This window comes from Miniopterus natalensis, chromosome 2, assembly GCF_054644295.1.
Source record: "Miniopterus natalensis isolate mMinNat1 chromosome 2, mMinNat1.hap1, whole genome shotgun sequence".
NCBI classification, from domain to species: domain Eukaryota; kingdom Metazoa; phylum Chordata; class Mammalia; order Chiroptera; family Miniopteridae; genus Miniopterus; species Miniopterus natalensis.
This window is the reverse complement of record NC_142082.1, coordinates 38198264-38216172: the sequence shown is the minus strand read 5'-3', so window position 1 is coordinate 38216172 and position 17909 is coordinate 38198264. Positions and strand designations below refer to the sequence as shown.

Sequence of the window (17909 nt, the reverse complement as noted above, 5' to 3'; positions counted from 1 at the left end):
TGCTGGGTGGAGGGGGCAAAAGGGAGGGATTGGGGGCATCTGTAATACTGTCGACAATAAATAAAAATATAAAAATATATAGAAAATACATACTGAAAAAATTTTTAGTATCATTATACTATTGGATTTAAGAAGGCATCAGGATGAAAAATAACTCAATTTATCTACTTAATGACGAACTTAAAAATTTTTTTTAATCTTTATTGTTGAAAGTATTACAGATAATGCCCTTTTCCCCCTCCATTGATCCCTTCCACCCTGCATCTGAACCCCGTCCCCCCCCCCCCCAGGCCTTCACCACACTATTGTCTGTGTCCATGGGTTATGCATATAAGCATATAAGTTCTTTCATTAATCTCGCCCCACCCACTCTCCCACCCTCGCCTTCCCATGAGATTCATCAGTCTGTTCCATGCTTCTGTGTCTCTGGATCTATTTTGTTCCTCAGTCTATTTTGTTTATTAGATTCCACATATGAGATCATGTAAAACTGAATAAGAAAGAATCAGAAAACCTGAATAGGCTAATAACAACTGATGAAACTGAAGCAGTAATAAAAAAAACTCCCAGCAAACAAAAGCCCTGGTCCGGACAGCTTCACAGGGGAGCTTTCTAATTCTTTAGGTTGTAGAGTTAAATAGTTTACTAAAAAATTTTTCTTGCTTTTTGAGAAAGGCCTGCAGTGCTATGAACTTCTATCTTAGAACTGCTTTCACTGTGTCCCATAGATTTGGGGTTGTTATATGTTCATTTTCATTTGTTTCCAGGAAGTTTTTTCTTTCTTGATCTTATTGGTAACACATTCATTGTTTAACAACATGCTATTAGGCTCCATGTGTTTAAATGTTTTTACTGTAGTTGATATCTAATTTCATGCCCTTATGATCTGAGATGCTTGATATGATTTCAATCTTCTTGGGCTTGTAGAGACTGGTTTTGTGTCCTAATATGTGCTCTATCTTTGAGAATGGCCCATGTGCACTTGAGAGAAATGTATATTCTGCAGCTTTGGGGTGAAATATTCTGTAAATATCAATTAAATCCATCTGATCTAGTGTGCCATTTAGAGTCACTGTTTCTCTGCTGACTTTTTGTCTGGAAGACCTATCCAGTGAAGTCAGTGGGGTGTTCAAGTCCACTACTATGACTGTATTGCTGTTAATTGCTCCCTTAAAGTCCTTAAGGTTATTATTTATAGATCCTTAGTTATTGCCATTTTAATTCTTTATGCCTATGTTTCTTTCTATTTCTTCTTATTATTACAGCAGTCCCTTTAACATTTCTTGAAATGCTAGTTTGGTGGTAATAAACTCCTTTAGCCTTTTTTTTTTGTCTGGGAAGCTCTTTATTTCACCTTCTATTTTGAATGATAGCCTTGCTGGATAGTTTTGGTTTCAGATCCTTGTTTTGTATTACCTTCAATATTTCATGTCATTTTCTTCTGGCATGTAGAGTTTCTGATAAGAAGTCAGCTGACAGCATTATGGGAGCTCCTTTGTAGGTAATAGATTGCTTTTCTCTTGCTGCCTTTAAGGTTCTTTGTCTTGGATTTTTGGCATATTATGATGTGTCTGGGCACAGACCTCTTTGGATTCTTCTTGCTTGGGACTCTCTGTGCCTCCTGAACTTGTGGGACTTTTTCCTTCATCAGGTTAGAGAAGTTTTCTGCCATTATTTCTTCAAACAAGTTCTCTAACCCTTGCTTACTTTCAACCTCCTCTGGCACTCCTATGATGCAAATATTGTTATGTTTCATGTTGTTCCACAGCTCCCTTAGGCTGTCCTCCTGTTTTTTGTTTTTTCTTTTTGGGTATCTGAGTGATTTTTTCTACCCTGTCTTCTAATTCACTGATTGAATCCTCAGCTTCCTCTAATCTGCTGTTTATTCCTTCCAATGTATTCTTTATTTCTGCTATGTCATTCTTCATTTCCTTCATAGTTTCCGTATCTTTTTTTCATGCTGTTGAGCATCCTTACAATCAGTATTCTGAACTCTATGTATCTGATAGATTGCTTATCTGTTTCATTTAGCTCTTTTTCTGGAGATTTCTATTGTTCTTTCATTTGGAGTTTTGTCTCCCCGCTTTGGCTGCCTACTTGGGTTTGTTTTTATGTATTAGGCAGGCCTGCTAGGACTCTCAAGTCTTTTTGGAAGGTCTCTGCTCCAGGCCAAAGTCAGATGCTGTTTGTGACTGGTCTTGAGTACCCTCCTTGGAGCTATCAACAAGCCTCAGTATGAGGTCCCCTCTGTTGGGGCTGGGTGTATTTGGATAGGACCAAGATGCACATCAAAGTCTGCTTTTCCAAGGCCAGGGTCCAGAAGCAGATCAGGCAAAGACTCAAAGCACTCTGACGTCTGCCTCTGCTTATAAGCTGATTAATCTGATTCTCTTAACGAGCCTCAGGATATAGAAACTCCACAGGGTAGGGTGAGAGATTTTCCAAAAGAGTGGGGCAATTGCCTCCCCCTCAGGCAAAAGCTGCTTAGAAGATAAATGTCTGCCTGGGAAAGATGTCCTCTGCAGTATGGGGGAATGACTCAGCACAGGAATCCAGAAGGGTGCCCTCTGAGCTCTATCTCCAGAGCCCTAGGTTCTCCTCACACAGCTCCAGTCCACTCTGCCCTCCCTCAGCTGGAGCCCAAGTGAGTGGCTGCACATGAAACTTTGTGTGTTAGCTCTTCAAGAGGGTGCCTGCATTTCAAGCCCTCTCTCCCTGGCAGACAGAAACCCGCTGCCTTTCACAGCAAGATGTTATGTGAGCACCTTTCTCAGTTTGGTGCTTTTGGCTGGGAACTCCAGCCTGGGGTTTAGGCCCCAGAGTCCTCAGTGGGAACCCACCACAGCTGAGATCTCCCTCCGGACCTTCAGTTGCTGCCTGTGGGAGCCCAGCCAGACCTCTTGCGCCTCCGCACTTCCTACCGGTCTCTATGCAGTCTCCACTTTTCCTCCTTGGTTATAAGGGTGCTTTTCAGCTTGTCTTCAGTTGCAGTTGATTATTCAGGATGGTTTTTCTATATTTTAGTTGTAATTCCATTTTGGTCCTGGGAGAGTGTCAGTGCAGCTTCCACTCAGTCTGCGGCCATCTTTAATCTCCCAGAATTTTTTTTATTTCTCTCCAAGTTCATGTCTCAATTTTCCCTCACAATTTTTATTACTTTTCTTTCTATTCTTTTTTAAAAAATATATACATATCTTTTTTTATTTCAGAGAGAGGAAGGGAGAGAGAGAGAAACATCAATGATGAGAGTCGCTGATTGGCTTCCTCCTGCACGGCCCCTTCTGGGGATCAAGCCCACAACCCGGGCATGTTCCCAGACTGGGAATCGAACCGCACTCTCCTGGATCCTAGGTTGATGCTCAACCACTGAGCCTTGCCAGCCAGGCTGTCTTCTATTTTTTCCCTAGATTTGAAGGATCGATTTCAGATGATTGCTATGAATGAGTTTTAGGTTCTTCTCTGGATGGGTAAAGTTGGGAGTATTGGTGAGTATGTTTTCCAGGGAAGTGACTTAGGATCCCACAGAATCTACTCCTGAGTGGAACAGAAGAAATTTGCCTAGGAGGAAAATCTTTAGGCAAAGGGTAACATATGAGAACCATGAGAAATAAACCTGATGAACAATCGTAACCATATTAGGAGAGGTAAAAGGTTTATGCCTAGGTCAGGGTAATGGCCACATTCTGAGGAGCTGCTGGAAATAGGTCAGAGGCTGTGAAGAACCAGACAAGAGGAGAATAATGACAAGGAAGTATTTTCTTTCCAGTTTCTGGATACTTGTTCTCTGTGTCAACTCCCCTAAAATGTTTCCACTTTTTGTGGTATCTGAATCCCTTTCCCATTTTGAATGGAATGTTTGAAAGACTTAGTGTTTTTTTAAATAGTCTCCTTACTCTTTTTGCACTGGGGGCTAAATGACAACAGGAAGGAAAGAGAAGTCTGGTCATTTACTGGACAAGGATCACACTAGAGGTGACGGGAGCAATGCACCCAGTCTGTGGTATGCAAAGGAATGCTCTTCCCTGCTTTTTACCCGTATCTCGTTAGGACTGCTTTTTCTAGCTATGAGCTGTGGGGCAAAAAGGGTTTCAGATGGAACAGTTCCTTTATGAGTTAAAAAGAAAACCTGAAGAGCAAAATAGGTACACAGTGGTGTTGTTCTAAGTTTCCATGCATCCATCTCCATATTTTCTAAATTGTTCACCTTAGAACAGCATTTGTGAACCAGGGGTCTGAAGTAACAAAAAAGGTGAGGACATCTAGAAACCCAGAAAATGAGAGAAGCTGAATTTGGATGTTAGGGAGACTCAAAAATCAAAGGAAAGACTGGGTCAGGACCTAGAATCATAAAGGAAAAATTCTGGTAAGTAACCACAGTATGATCACTCACTTGCTACAGTTAGTAGCTGATAAGAATTTATCTTTTTCCTTTCTTTATATAAGTTTACATGGTAACTTACATCCTTTAAGTGAATATTATCAAGGTCACAGTTGCTGTGTACTGTTTCAACCAACCAGCCTCCAGGAGTAATCATGTTGAGGGTTAGAAGGGGTGATTCGGGGATATCCAAGAACTTTGCTACTGGTTCAATGACATTATTAGACACTAACGTCAATTCCGGTTCCAGAACAAATCGGTAAAAACTGTTGATAGAACATAAAAACAAAACAAAACAAAACATACTTAGACCCAAGTTGAGATTTCTTCTACGTAAAATATTTTAAAACTGAAAATGGTTTAAAAATATGAGAAAGTCTTAAATTAAAAAGACTAAGAACACACTATATTGCAGAAGAGATGCTTGTAAATGGTAGACAATTATTAGTTTGTTTACACTGTTAAAAGACTATGTATATACACATTTTTGTTATTTCTTAATAAGAAGGATTAGAATTCCTTTAAGATAATGACTTATGCAGCTTCTAGAAGTTTATGATCTGTATTCACTCACTTATCCTTGTTCAAATTTGACCATGGTGTATTTTTTAGCCATTTTATTACGATAAGAAATAACCAGAAACCAAGTAAAATTCAAGCTGAAATTCTAGTACCAATTATAATAGTTCAATTAAAAACAGGGTTGAGTTGAAAGCAGCTGCTTATTAGTAGACTTGTAGTTTTAATGTATTTTAGCCTTATCCCCCAATATCACATATAATAAGAACTACTTATATTACTAAGACTAGTGACTTCCACTATTTTGAGACTGGAGTCAGGGTGTCAGCTATGCAGTAGTTATCTCAAGGCTTGAAGGGGGAAGGATCCACCTCCAGGCTCATGCAGGTCCTCAAGGCCACTGGAATGAGTTCCTCACTAATGGTTGGCTGAAGACCACCCTCAGTGCCTTCCAAGGTCATCCCCAGCATGCTTCATCAGAGCAGCACGCAAGTGCAAGAGAGAATGCCAGCAAGACAAAAGTCAGTCTTTTACGACCTAATTGCAGAAGATACATTCCATCACTTTTGCCATATTCTGCTTATTAGAAGCAAATCATTTGGTGTGGTCCACACTCAAGGAGACTCTACAGAATGGGAATGCCAGAAGGTGGTGATCACTGACAGTCATGTCCACAGCTGCTTACTGCAGGAAGGCAGGGGAAGAAAAGTGTAGGGCTAAGAGGAGACATAGGAGAGAACAGTCATGAAGCAGAGGTACAAAACAAGTCCTTGATACTGTCAAATGCAGTGGAAGTGTCATGAAGTAAAAAGTATCCCATGGATAATGCAAATAGCAATTTTTTTGTGATTAAGTATAAGGAAGTTAAAGCCAAACTGCAGTGGGAGGTATAGTGAATGAGAAATGAAGAGTGGGTATGACTACTCTTTAAGGAAGCTGAGATTGAGAAAGAGTGGAGAAGAGAAAGAAAAGTCAGGGTCTAGAGGAGAGGAAGTTAAGGGAGCAGCTTGTTTTTTAAAACTGAAGAACTCTTTGGACTGAAAAAGACTAGGAGAGAGGTTAAAGATACCAAACAAAGGGACTATGTGATAAAGCAATGATCCAGAACAAATGGGAAAGCATGGGATCAAAACTGAGAGGAAGGCTGGGGCACAGGCTTTAGAGAAGGAAGTTGAGGGAATTCCAGCCCATCATCTCCATCATTTCTGAGAAGGATGATGCTACTTATTCTTTAAGTAAAAGGCTGGGAATGTCACTGGTTTGCTTGATATGTGCTACTGAGTAAATACAACTCTGTTGAACTCATAGCTAAAAACAGTTGGACAGCTTTTGTCCTGTGCAGCATTATTCACCACTCAAAGCATCTATCTTGTACATCAGGTGTTATTTCACCTTAGAGGAGTCAAGTTCTTTCCCTCTGAATGAACTGTGCTTACTTAAATACTCCTACTCTTTATTATATATCCAAAACTTTTATAAAGTTTTATACACTATGGAGATGATTCATACTTGTGTGAATAAGCTCATTCAATTTTCAAATCTCATCATGTTTTTCCAAATATGAACAAACGCTTTTATCTTATTTTAGCCACTGAGAGGTCTGCTAGCTCCATGAGTGTAGAATTTTTATCCAACAGAACAGTATGGATGAGAAATATTTGCATATAACAACAAACAACATTTTCTGCATCATTAAAAGATTTCTCTAAACTAACTATGTCTAAATATCCTCAAATAATAAATATGATGATATACTAAAGCTCATTTTGATAATTTAACTCTGAAGTATTAAAAGTATAGGTAAACCAAAAATGGTGTAATTCAACCTATTTCCCATTTTTTATTTCCTGTTTATTTCTAAATAGGTATTCCTAAGTCACATTTTCAAAAATACCCATGGACAAACATATATCTGCAATTAGACTGTAAATTCTGAAAACAGATTGGTTCAGTTTTACTGGTTAGGTTATTTTAATTTTATATCATTTAAAGTTAATAAATTATCATCTATTTCAATTAACTAGCTTGTGAAGAAAAACAAACAGGTCCAGTAATTATGGTCCTCATTTCATTTTAGTATTTGCAAATCTTTTGAAATGAAATTAGGTTCACTTAGACTCACCTCTTTAAAGGGGCTTCTGAAAGCTTACTCCTACAGTTCATGAACAACTTTAACTTCATGTTGATAATCTTTCCAAGTACCTGTTAGAAAAAATTCCCATATTTGAGAATTAATAATAATACATTTATTGAGCATTTACTATGTACCAGGCACTGCATTAACACTTCATATTCATTATCTCATCTAATCCTGAAAACATCCTTCTGAAGCAGCTAATTTTATAGTAGAACAGGGATATATAGTAATTTGCCCAAGACTACACAGTAAGTCATGGCAGAGGTAAGATATGAATCTAAACCACTGATTTCATTGTCCAAGGGTTATGTGGCCTACCTTTTGCCTAACATGTATTTCTTTCATGGTATCTAAATCTCCTTAGTACTGAAGAACAAGGAAATCATTATTAATATCTTGACCTGCAAATACAAAGTGGTGACCTCAAAACAATGGTGAGGAGGCCCTGAATCTTTGTTATTTCAACTACATTGTAAGAGATGTAGGAAGTTCTTGGCCACATACAGATGAAATACTCTATTTTCTTTTCATTTCTCTGGAGCATAAGAAATAGAATTATTAATTTTGATAGTCCCACTTCTATATAGGCAACAAGTCAATGAAAATTGAAGGATACTACAAAACAAAGGATGAAGGTAAAGGAAGAAGAAAAAAACAGATATATGCAACAGAATGCAGGCTTGTTAGGGCAAACTAATTTCTGAGAGAAATTGCATTTTTAAATTTCGATAGACTATACATCAGTATGACCCAGCTTGATCACTCATATCTTCCTTCCACCAAACTTAATTTCTAATTATTTTTGCCTGTTTCCAAAAGTGAAGCCAACTGTCCAAGGACAAACAGTTTCCACTCCTGAGAATTTTTTCAATGTGTCTTTTTAAAAAAAGTATTGAGTAATTTCACATAGGAGTCCCCCCCAATTCTGAACATCCCAAGAAAAAATATATAGACTGCCAATGTAACTAGCTTATTGAAATCTACCTACTGAAGATGAATCACAATTTGAACCTTAAAATTGTTCAAATGATAAGCCATATAATGTCCTTTCAGGGTCTGCTAGTGGTCTCCTAATATTCATTATCCCCTACCATCCTCAAGTGAAAGAATTTTCAGGTGTATGCTGAGTCTCTACACTCCTTTTTGAACAGGTGTATCTGGATGACTGCCTACATTCTGGTCAGTGAGATGTGACTGGAAGGAATATGGCCAGCTTTGGGGTGGTGCCGTTCTCCCCTTTCTGCTGGCAGAAATACAGAGATGATGTTAGGAACGTGACTGTAGGCTACTACATAGAAGTTGCTTCATGAAGATGACTGAACAACCAGACAGAAGCTGCCTTAGAACTCTAAGCGGCTTACACTTGGGCTGTGAGATGAGAGAAATAAAATTCAGTCTTGAGCTACTGTTACTTTGGTCTTTGTTACAGTGACCAAACCTAAAGAATACAACCTTCGCATTCCCACTTCTCTTAGCCTCACCTGTTTGGTTAATGTTACGTATGATACTTTAACCTTCAACTAATTAAGCTTAGGCATCAGCTTCTCCAGAAGCCAGTCTTCACACTTGAAGACAGGAAGTTAAATTGGGCTGCCATAACAAAATACCACCCACTGGATGGCTTAACCAGCAGATATTTTAGATCACGGTGCCGGCCAATTTGGTTTATGGTGAGAGCTCTCTTCTGGCTTGTAGGCTGCTGCATGTTGTTATGCTCACGCACCCTCTTCTTTGTGCCAAAGAGGGGAGAAAGAGATCTCTTCTTATGTCAATCCTAGTAAATTAGGGCCCAACCTGTAAGACCTCATTTAACTTCAACTGCCCCCTAAGGCCTTATTTCAAAATACAGTCACATTGGGAGTTTGGGCTTCGATAATATGAACTTTTTTTCGGGGAGGAGGCAACAAGAAAGTCCATAGCAACACCTAACCTTGGTATTGCGTAAAACCCCAAGTACAGCTCTATCATTTCATTTTATACATTTAAATATAACAATCTATTTAAAATGTTGTATGGAACAGAATCAAGAGCACAAATATTTCATTATAGTTGAAAACAGATTTGCAAAGATTAATTATAAATTTCAAAAAAGTACTATATATGGTAAAGATATAAAATATATAACAAAAACTATCTTACGATCAATAACTGTGCCATCATCTGTGCTTCTCTTGTCAATGGATCAACAATAGCAATAACATCAAAGAACATGTCATTCTCTTGAGGATTTACCTTCATAATGCTAGGAAAATAAAAAATAAGGTAAAAGATAATCAGTTAAATTTATTCCATTACCAATTAATCTTAATCTTAGCTATATACATTATTATAAATTGTTTTCTGACTTACTAGATTTTTAAAATTTTGGTTGTTTCACAGAAGAAAATGCAAATATAAAACTAATGTTTGTGTTCAATAAATTAGAAAACTGCAAAGAATAAGAGAAAAATGAAAGTAAGCTTTTATGAATGAGTGATTTTAAAACTTCTTCAAAGAACAATACTATATAGTGAAAACTGATCATTTTAAGCCCCCTAAATTCTCCTGGGTCACATGGTGTAAAAAATAAAATTGAGACTTTTGTTAGTCAAGAGTTCAGGGGAACCCCTCTCAGATTTTTATCTTTATTTTTATCCCAGTTATACTCTATACCTCCTCCCCTCTGTGCTTTCCATTTTGTCTTTTATTGATCTAAGTTCTAAGTTAGAATATGAACTAATCTTTAAAGGTAAATGTTAGGAAATAATTAAAAGCACAGAACTAATGAGAAATGATCAACTCTAACAAAATTAAAAGTTAAAACTATATATATTTATCTTTAATAGGTTTAATCTTTATTGGTGAAAGTATTACAAATGTCCCCTCACCCCTCCATTGGCCCCCTCTACTCCACTCCCACTCCCAACCCCCCCCCCAGCCTTCCCCACAATATAATTTGTCCAAAGGCTATGCATATATGCATGTAAGTTATTTGATTAATCTCTTCCTGCCCTCCCCTTCCCTCTGAAACACGTCAGTTTGTTGCATGTTTCAATGTCTCTGCATCTATTTTGTTCAACAGTTTATTTTGTTCATTAGATTCCACATATAAGTGAAATTATGTGATGCCTGTCTTTCTCTGACTGGTTTATTTCACTTAAAATTTTATATTTAATTAAAAGTAGAGAATATTCCAGTTGAATTACTGTTTTAACACTGTATGATATGAAAATCCGTTTCTGAGATGTGTAAATTAAGTATATATATATATATATATTTTAAATATTTTTATTGATTTCAGAGAGAAGAAGGGAGAGAAGAAGGGAGATAGAGAGAGAAACATTAATGATGAGAGAGTCACTGACTGGCTGCCTCCTGCACACCCTGTGCTGGGGATTGAGCACGCAACCTGGGCCTGGGCCCTGACCAGGAACTGAACTTCAGCTGCCTGGATCATAGTTTGACACTCAACCACTGAGCCATGCCAGCTGGGCTAAATTAAATATCTTACATATTACAAAGGGAAACAAATTACCAACACAAAATGTACACCTGTAAAATAACAGGGATATAGGTCTTCTTTCGTATACAAAGACTATAAATATCTAGATTTTTGCAGTGAAATGTTTAATTTCTTAGCAATTAAATTAAAAGTAATTAAAAGTCACTTCAAATATAGGTCCTCCCAACATAGGGAAATAAAACACATTTTATTTTATATGCAGTTGATATGATTTAATTATGTCAAAACAGGGATGGCGGAGCTAGACAACAAATCCTGCTGGATAATTACTGCTAAAAGGTAAGGGCTACAAATCAGATGTTTTAAATTATAGAGGCCATCTACAATGATTAATTCCTTTAGTTGTTTTGGTGAAAATTTTGTAAACTTACTGGTCACTTTCTGTATGCTTTATAACATATTATGGGTAAGGTACGCATCTATTCACTCTTACTTTAACTTTTCCCCCCTCAAACTACTGTCAGTTCTGTGAGGTTGTATGAGTCAGAATTCCAATCCCCAGAAATAAACAGAAAAAAAATTGGGGAATTGTAAACCACTGTCACAAACTTACACTATATCCATCCCTCTACATAAATAAGACAGTAGGCTTAAAAGCAGCAGGACACTGACAGATGTGAGATCTACAGAAAGAAAGGAGACCACAACAATAAACTATAAAAGATCAAATGTGTCAGACACTTAATGTAAGAGTAAATAGTTCCAAACATATCAAAATTCCTAAGTATAATATAACTTAATGGGAAAAGTACAGTGACTAACATTTACAATGACAGTTTTAATAATTTGTGTTGAGTTATTTCAGCACATAGTATTTAAGAAATCAAAATTTTGTAGAAAGAATTCCATTGGATGTGTTTAAAATACCTAAAAGTATTGAATCTCAGTATTTGAAAAATATAAAAACTTCACTCACAATAGTGTCTGATTTCTCTTTAGAAAGTATTGTTGCCTGAGAATACCACTATACATGTGTGCACCTGAAACGTGTATAATTTTGTTAACCAGTGTCACCCCAATAAATTCAATAAAAAGGAAAAAAATACTATACATGTGTGAAGACATTTCAAAAGACAGACTTTCCAGAGCTAACGCATGTTTTATCTTCTAATAGTAAATACAAGCAACATTAAGACTGCATCAACCATAAGATCAGAAAACTTACGGTGTCAGCCATTTTAAGTTTATGATAAAGTAATTTTGTCAATTTAGTTTTACAGGAGGGTGAAGAGAATAATATCAAACAATAAAATACGACTATAGTTTAGTTACATAATGTCTAATTGATTTTTCCTGCAATTCTAAGTGGTCCTTAATTAAAAACAACAGAAAAAGGTTCCCTTCTAGGGACACAGATAATTTTGTGTATGTAGATGGAGCTTGATGAGTTTTATTTCAAATTTCAAAGTGAAAATTATAGACCAGTTTCCTATTCTAAAACAGTATTTCTCTGATGGCTACCTTCAGAAACCTAATTTTTATTAGATAAATTTTCTTAAAAAAGATATATTTATTGATTTCAGAGAGGGGATGGGAGAGGGAGAGAGAGATACAAACATCATTGATGACAGAGTCATTGATCGGCTGCCTCCTGCACACCCCCAAGTGGGGGTCAAGCCTGCAACCTGGGCATGTGTCCTCACTGGGAATCGAACCGCGTTCTCCTCGATCCTAGGTCGATGCTCAGCCGCTGAGCCAAGCCCAGCGGTGCGACATAATAAATTTTTAACAAAAAGTCTTCCATGGATAAATAAGTTATTCAACTGCTGAATTTACCAAAAATGAACCTGACTGAAAATCCCCCCCCCCCCCCCCCCAATGATGCAGTGTTCTCTAAACTTACTTGACCAGAGGGCATATTTTCCCTCAGACTATATCCATCAACATCTCAGAGTTCATATGTTCCACAGAACACATTTTGGGACATGCTGTTGTTGTATATGTCTACATTTTATTAATCAGAATTCTTTAGTAATTGGGAATACAAAGATACTATGTATAATAATTATACCAAGATATTGCAAAAATTCCATATGATCCTGAGCATGAAAGACAAAACAAGTCATACTTGATATAATATATGATCCTGAGCATGAAAGACAAAACAAGTCATACTTGATATAATTCACTTGAAATCCTATATATATATCTTATATATATCATCCTTTATATACCACAATACACACTTAACAGGAATTCTTTTCAAATACATTTATTCTCTAACATAGAACTTTCAGTTCTTTACTTTTGCCATATTATGAATAGAAATGGAAACCATAATTGGATACAGGACTCAGTGACAGAAAAAGCACAGCACCATTACATTCTTACCTGTGATTCTCTTTTAAAAATGCAACATTATAACGAGACTCAGGTGTAGGCAAAGAGGAAACAAGGGCATCAACTTTCATAACAAGGTCACTCTTGCTAGATAAACAAGATAAACAATGTATGAGTTTTCAGGAAGAGAAATGTCCATATTTGTGTCACAATTAATACTCCAGGGAGGGGGAATTTAATTTAAAATACTTCCAAAGGATAAACTTCATATAAATGATTTTTCTTCTAGACTTGCTACTAAATAGAATTTGTCAGTTTAAAATAGGATGACTTGCTTTTAAAATCACCTTTTTTCTTGTGATTGATATGATCTTCAAACACTTATTAAGTAGTGTTTTCAACAGAGTCTACAGAAATGTGGTGAATCATTCAGCTGAGTGCTGGTTATATGTCTAAGCACTGGGGCCCACACAGCAAAGAAAGAAGGGGAGAAAAAACAAAAAGTAAATAATGGGATATCTACTTTCAAATAGTTTTTAATATAGTTAAGAAGCCCATATTTCTATGGCTTTTAATTAGTTTGAAAACTAAGAATGCACAAAATAAATACCTAGATTAAATATAACCAAATTTGAAAATCTATGATGGAGAAAATGTATTATATATTCAAGGATATGTTGGGATAGAATGTTCTGGCTAAAATTTACAGAAGTCTTCCTTAGGAGAAAGGAAGGAAGGCAGGAAGGGAGGGAGTAGTCAAGAATCTTGTCAGTCTCTCTCTACTATATCATTGTTTACCAGAATGTAAGTTCCTGAAACTCAAGATTTTATGCTAAAAGTGGGTTTCTATTCATAACACCTACCATATTTTTCACAGAGCACTGCATTTAATGGCCACTTAATAAACATATATTAAATTAATTAAGCAAAATCATAACCTATGTTACTAAACTCTCTTAAAGTTACTTACTGGACACATAGTCTCTAGTAAACAACACTGTAGGCACAATGGAGGGAATATTTATGCCCCCCATTCTTCTTAAACTGGGCTGACTGCGTAAGTAGTACATATGTACTGAGAAGAGCACAGATGAACAAAGAAAAATCTTTGTGGCCAAATAACCTGTTCTTAATTCTCTGCCAAATTTTCAGCTCTCCAGGTCAATTTTTCTCGTTTTGAAAAGTACTTTGAACTAAAGAAGGGAAAGGGCACTAGAAACTCAGCACCTACTGCTTCAGAACTGGAGACAACTCTCAGGACAGAACTAGTTATAATCATCCCATTAGAGAAATAGATTTCATGTGCTCCTCGGGATAAGGGTTCCAAGGTTTCTGTTTTTGGCATTCAGAGTTCTACCTACCTCATTAAATAACTCTTGAAAAGCATAATAATAAGAATGCAAACCTTTAACATATGTTTAGATTTAAGTGAATGTGAATTTATTCTAATTAAAATACAGCTTGTTTAGCATTATTCCTATGCATCTAACAGCTTAAGACAATTAGAGGGGATGTTGTTATAGTTTAATGTTATTGATTTTTGGTGGTGGTTTTGGCTTGAAATGCAGCTTTAAAGTGGCTAAAATAGCTTCCCAAACCTACTTTAAACTATACTTACATTATATATATATATATATATATTTTTAAACCTTGTTTAGTAATACATATATATATATATATATGTATTACCAAACAAGGTTTAAAAAATTAGCTCTGAAATTTTAAATTATATTTATAACATTCATCACATAATTACTGAATTATATGTTTTTAAACATATATTAGTCCTATATTATTAAACTGTAAAATTATAAATTTTTTTTGCTTTCTAAAGTTTTCTTTTTGCTTTACTGCATGTGAAAATAACTATGGGTATTATCTCTTCACTGTAGAAAAGCCCTTACTTTACTACTTTACACACATTTGTAATTTTCTTTTAACATTACTTACTAAATGATAAATTTTTTAAAAATATCATTTCCTGAAGAATAAATTAAGGACATCAGTTTGATCTGGATCGGAATTCTGTATTCAAGAGTAAGAATCAGAACTTTAGCTCTGAAAAGATGACCAATCCCCCCCCAAAAGAAAGATAACCACCCCCTGACATTCATCAGTCTCATCTATGCTTCCATGTCATTGAATCGATTCTGTTTATCAGTTTATTAAGTTCTTTAGATTCCACGTATAAGCGAAATCATGTGATATTTGTCTTTCGCTGCCTGGCTTATTTCACTTAGCATAATATTCTCCAGGTCCATCCATGGAGGAGGGCAGGTGGGGGGAGGGGGAGAGAGTAACCAAAGAATTTATGTGCATATATACACAACCCAAGGACATGGACAATGGTGGGGAGAGAGACTGGGGAGGGGGAAGGAATGGGGTGGAATGGGTCATTGGGGAGAAAAAGGGACATCTGTAATATTTTAAACAATAATAAAACTTAAAAACAAAAAAGAAAGAAAGATAACCACCCCCAATACCTACCTATATGCTTTAAGATGCATGGATACAATGAAAGTAAAGAATAAAAATATAACAGAAAAATATCCAAAAAGAATGTCGACATGGCTTAAATACCAGACCTCATAAACTTTAAGACAAAGTCATTATTAGGAAAGAAGTAATTTATATAATGATGAAAGGAATAATTTACTAGAAAGATAATTCTGAATCAGGGTATACATAACAATATATAGCTCAAAATATTTAAAACAAGAATACAAAAATTAAATAATATATCCACAATTCTAATGGTAGTGTTTAACAAAGTTCTTTTAGTAACTGACAGATAAAACAAAGAAAAATTCAGTATTTTGATGTGAAAAAAAAGTTCAATCTAATAGACACACCTAAAATCTTCCACACAATTAGAGAAAATGTTATTAAAAAGTATGAAACAATTATAAAAATTAATTTTGCCTTAACAAAATTAGGAAAAATAAATACCATAATGAAATATTATCAAAACTTATGTAATACAGCTAATAAGTGTTTAGAGAAAAAATTCAAGCCTGTAATTTAAGGATATGTAAAGGAAAAAAATCTGGTATTAATAAGCTAAGAATCCAAATCGAGAGGTTTATAAATACACAGATTAAAAAGATACAATAAAGAACTAAAATTGATAAAAGCAAACAAAAAACAATTAAGAGCCTATCATGTCCTAGATCTACATATATGAAAAAACCAGTAAAATAAATATATCCCTCACTAAACCGAGCAAACTAAAATAAAAGAAAGGCCAACATAAATCAGAGATTTAAAAACTGGAAGTTAAGGAACAAAGCTCTTATAATTCACAATTGACATGAGCTCTAATATTAGACAAAATGTTACAAAAATAAGAGTCCAGCAAGGAAGATTAATATAGAAGCTCAATACTGTTTCTGTAAACTAGCAAAAAATAATAATTTAAAAATATAATATAAAATACAGCATTTACAATCTGAGCTAAAATTGTAAAATACTAGGGGGGGAAATCTAAAAAAAAAGGCAAGATTTCATGGAAGAAAATTGAAGCTTTACTGAAGACCTCCCTTAAAAATACACACCAAATAAGTGTGTCTATCTATCTACATATTAACATGTATACTTACATAAAAATTATACACTGCATATATTACAAATATTATTTATATTATAAATATATGTGTATATTTGTATAGCTACATATAAATAATATACATGTATTTTATAAGTACAATAATTCAATATTATATAAAGATCACAATTCCTTAATCTAATCTATAGATTCAAATAAATTCCCATAAAAGTTCCAGGAGTGTTTTGGGTAGAACTTATTATGCTGGTTCTAATCATATTTACACTGCAAAGCAAAGGGCAAAAAAATAGTCAAAACAATTTTAAAGATGAGGCACAAGGGGGAGTTTTTCCTATCTGCTATCAAAATTTATTTTAAAGCTGTGGTAACCAGAGTGTGGGATTGACATGAGGCAACAGACCAGGGAACAATGTAAAAATCCAAGAAGAACTAAAGATATAAATCAGAAAAAAAGCAAAACTTTTAGAAGAAAATAAAAGATAACATCTTCACAAACTCAGACTAAGGAAAATTCTTATACCTCCTCCTCTCTCTCTCTCTCTCTCAGATCATAGATAAACTATGAATGAACAACTCTGATACTATTTTTTCATTAAAATAGAAAATCTCTCTATATATGGTAACATTTTATAATAAAAAAAGTAAATAGTCAAGTCACAAACAAATATTATACTTGTAGAACATACAATTGATAAAGATTAATATACAGAATCATAAACAATATGTTTACAAATCACTAACAGGAGAAAATAACCCAACAGATAATCACATAAAAGATATGAACAGGTATTTTACAGAAGAACAAACATGAGTGAAAATAATAATATGAGCAGATACTCAACTACAGTAGAGCTCAAAGAAATGCAAATTAATACAAGATACAATTTCACATCCATCAGACAGGAAAAATTAACAAGTCAGATAACACCAAGTATTGGTGAGGATTTGGGGAAACAGGAATTCATACATTTCTAGTGGGAGTATTGATTGTTCCAACTACTTTGAAAGACAAAATTTAGCAATATCTGGTAAAGTTGAAAAGAAGCATATCCTACAACCCAATAAACACACTCCTCTACTCTAAACTCACACATTACATGAGGAGACATTAAGCAGGTTCATTATAGCACTTCTGTAATAGTAAAAAACTAAAACCAAGTTAACTGTACTTCAGTAATGGATCGTAGAAATGAACCTCAGTATATTCATAAAATGAAATCCTAAGAAGAGTTCAAATGAATGAGGAAGCTCTGCATCAATGAACGTGGATAAAGCAAAAGGAGTCTATTGTGTAAGAGCATTTCTCTAAAGAAGTCAAGGCATCCAACACAATCAAAACTGATTATGTGTATTTACATATAAAGCAAAAGCAAAACCATGAATATGGGTGTCAGATACACAACCTTTAGGAAAATGTTTAGGAAAATGGTTGCCTCTTGGGAAGGGAGGAGATTGGGATGAGTGGGGTAGACAGAAAAACAGTAAGATTCAAGGCAAATGAAACAAAACATTAACATTGATGGTTTGG

General features: G+C 35.2%; 1 protein-coding gene across 3 annotated transcripts in view; it reads right to left on the bottom strand.

The window, feature by feature from the left end:
* UGGT2 (UDP-glucose glycoprotein glucosyltransferase 2) overlaps window positions 1-17909 on the bottom strand; it is a 138251-nt gene that overhangs the window by 40137 nt on the left and 80205 nt on the right. For all 3 annotated transcript variants that reach the window (XM_087814271.1, XM_087814269.1, XM_087814270.1), the window contains 4 exons: window positions 12868-12963; window positions 9174-9276; window positions 7020-7099; window positions 4461-4644 (listed from right to left, as the gene is read on the bottom strand). In XM_087814271.1, the coding sequence (XP_087670397.1) occupies window positions 4461-4644; window positions 7020-7099; window positions 9174-9276; window positions 12868-12963 (463 nt within the window). The remainder of the gene's footprint in view (window positions 1-4460; window positions 4645-7019; window positions 7100-9173; window positions 9277-12867; window positions 12964-17909) is intronic.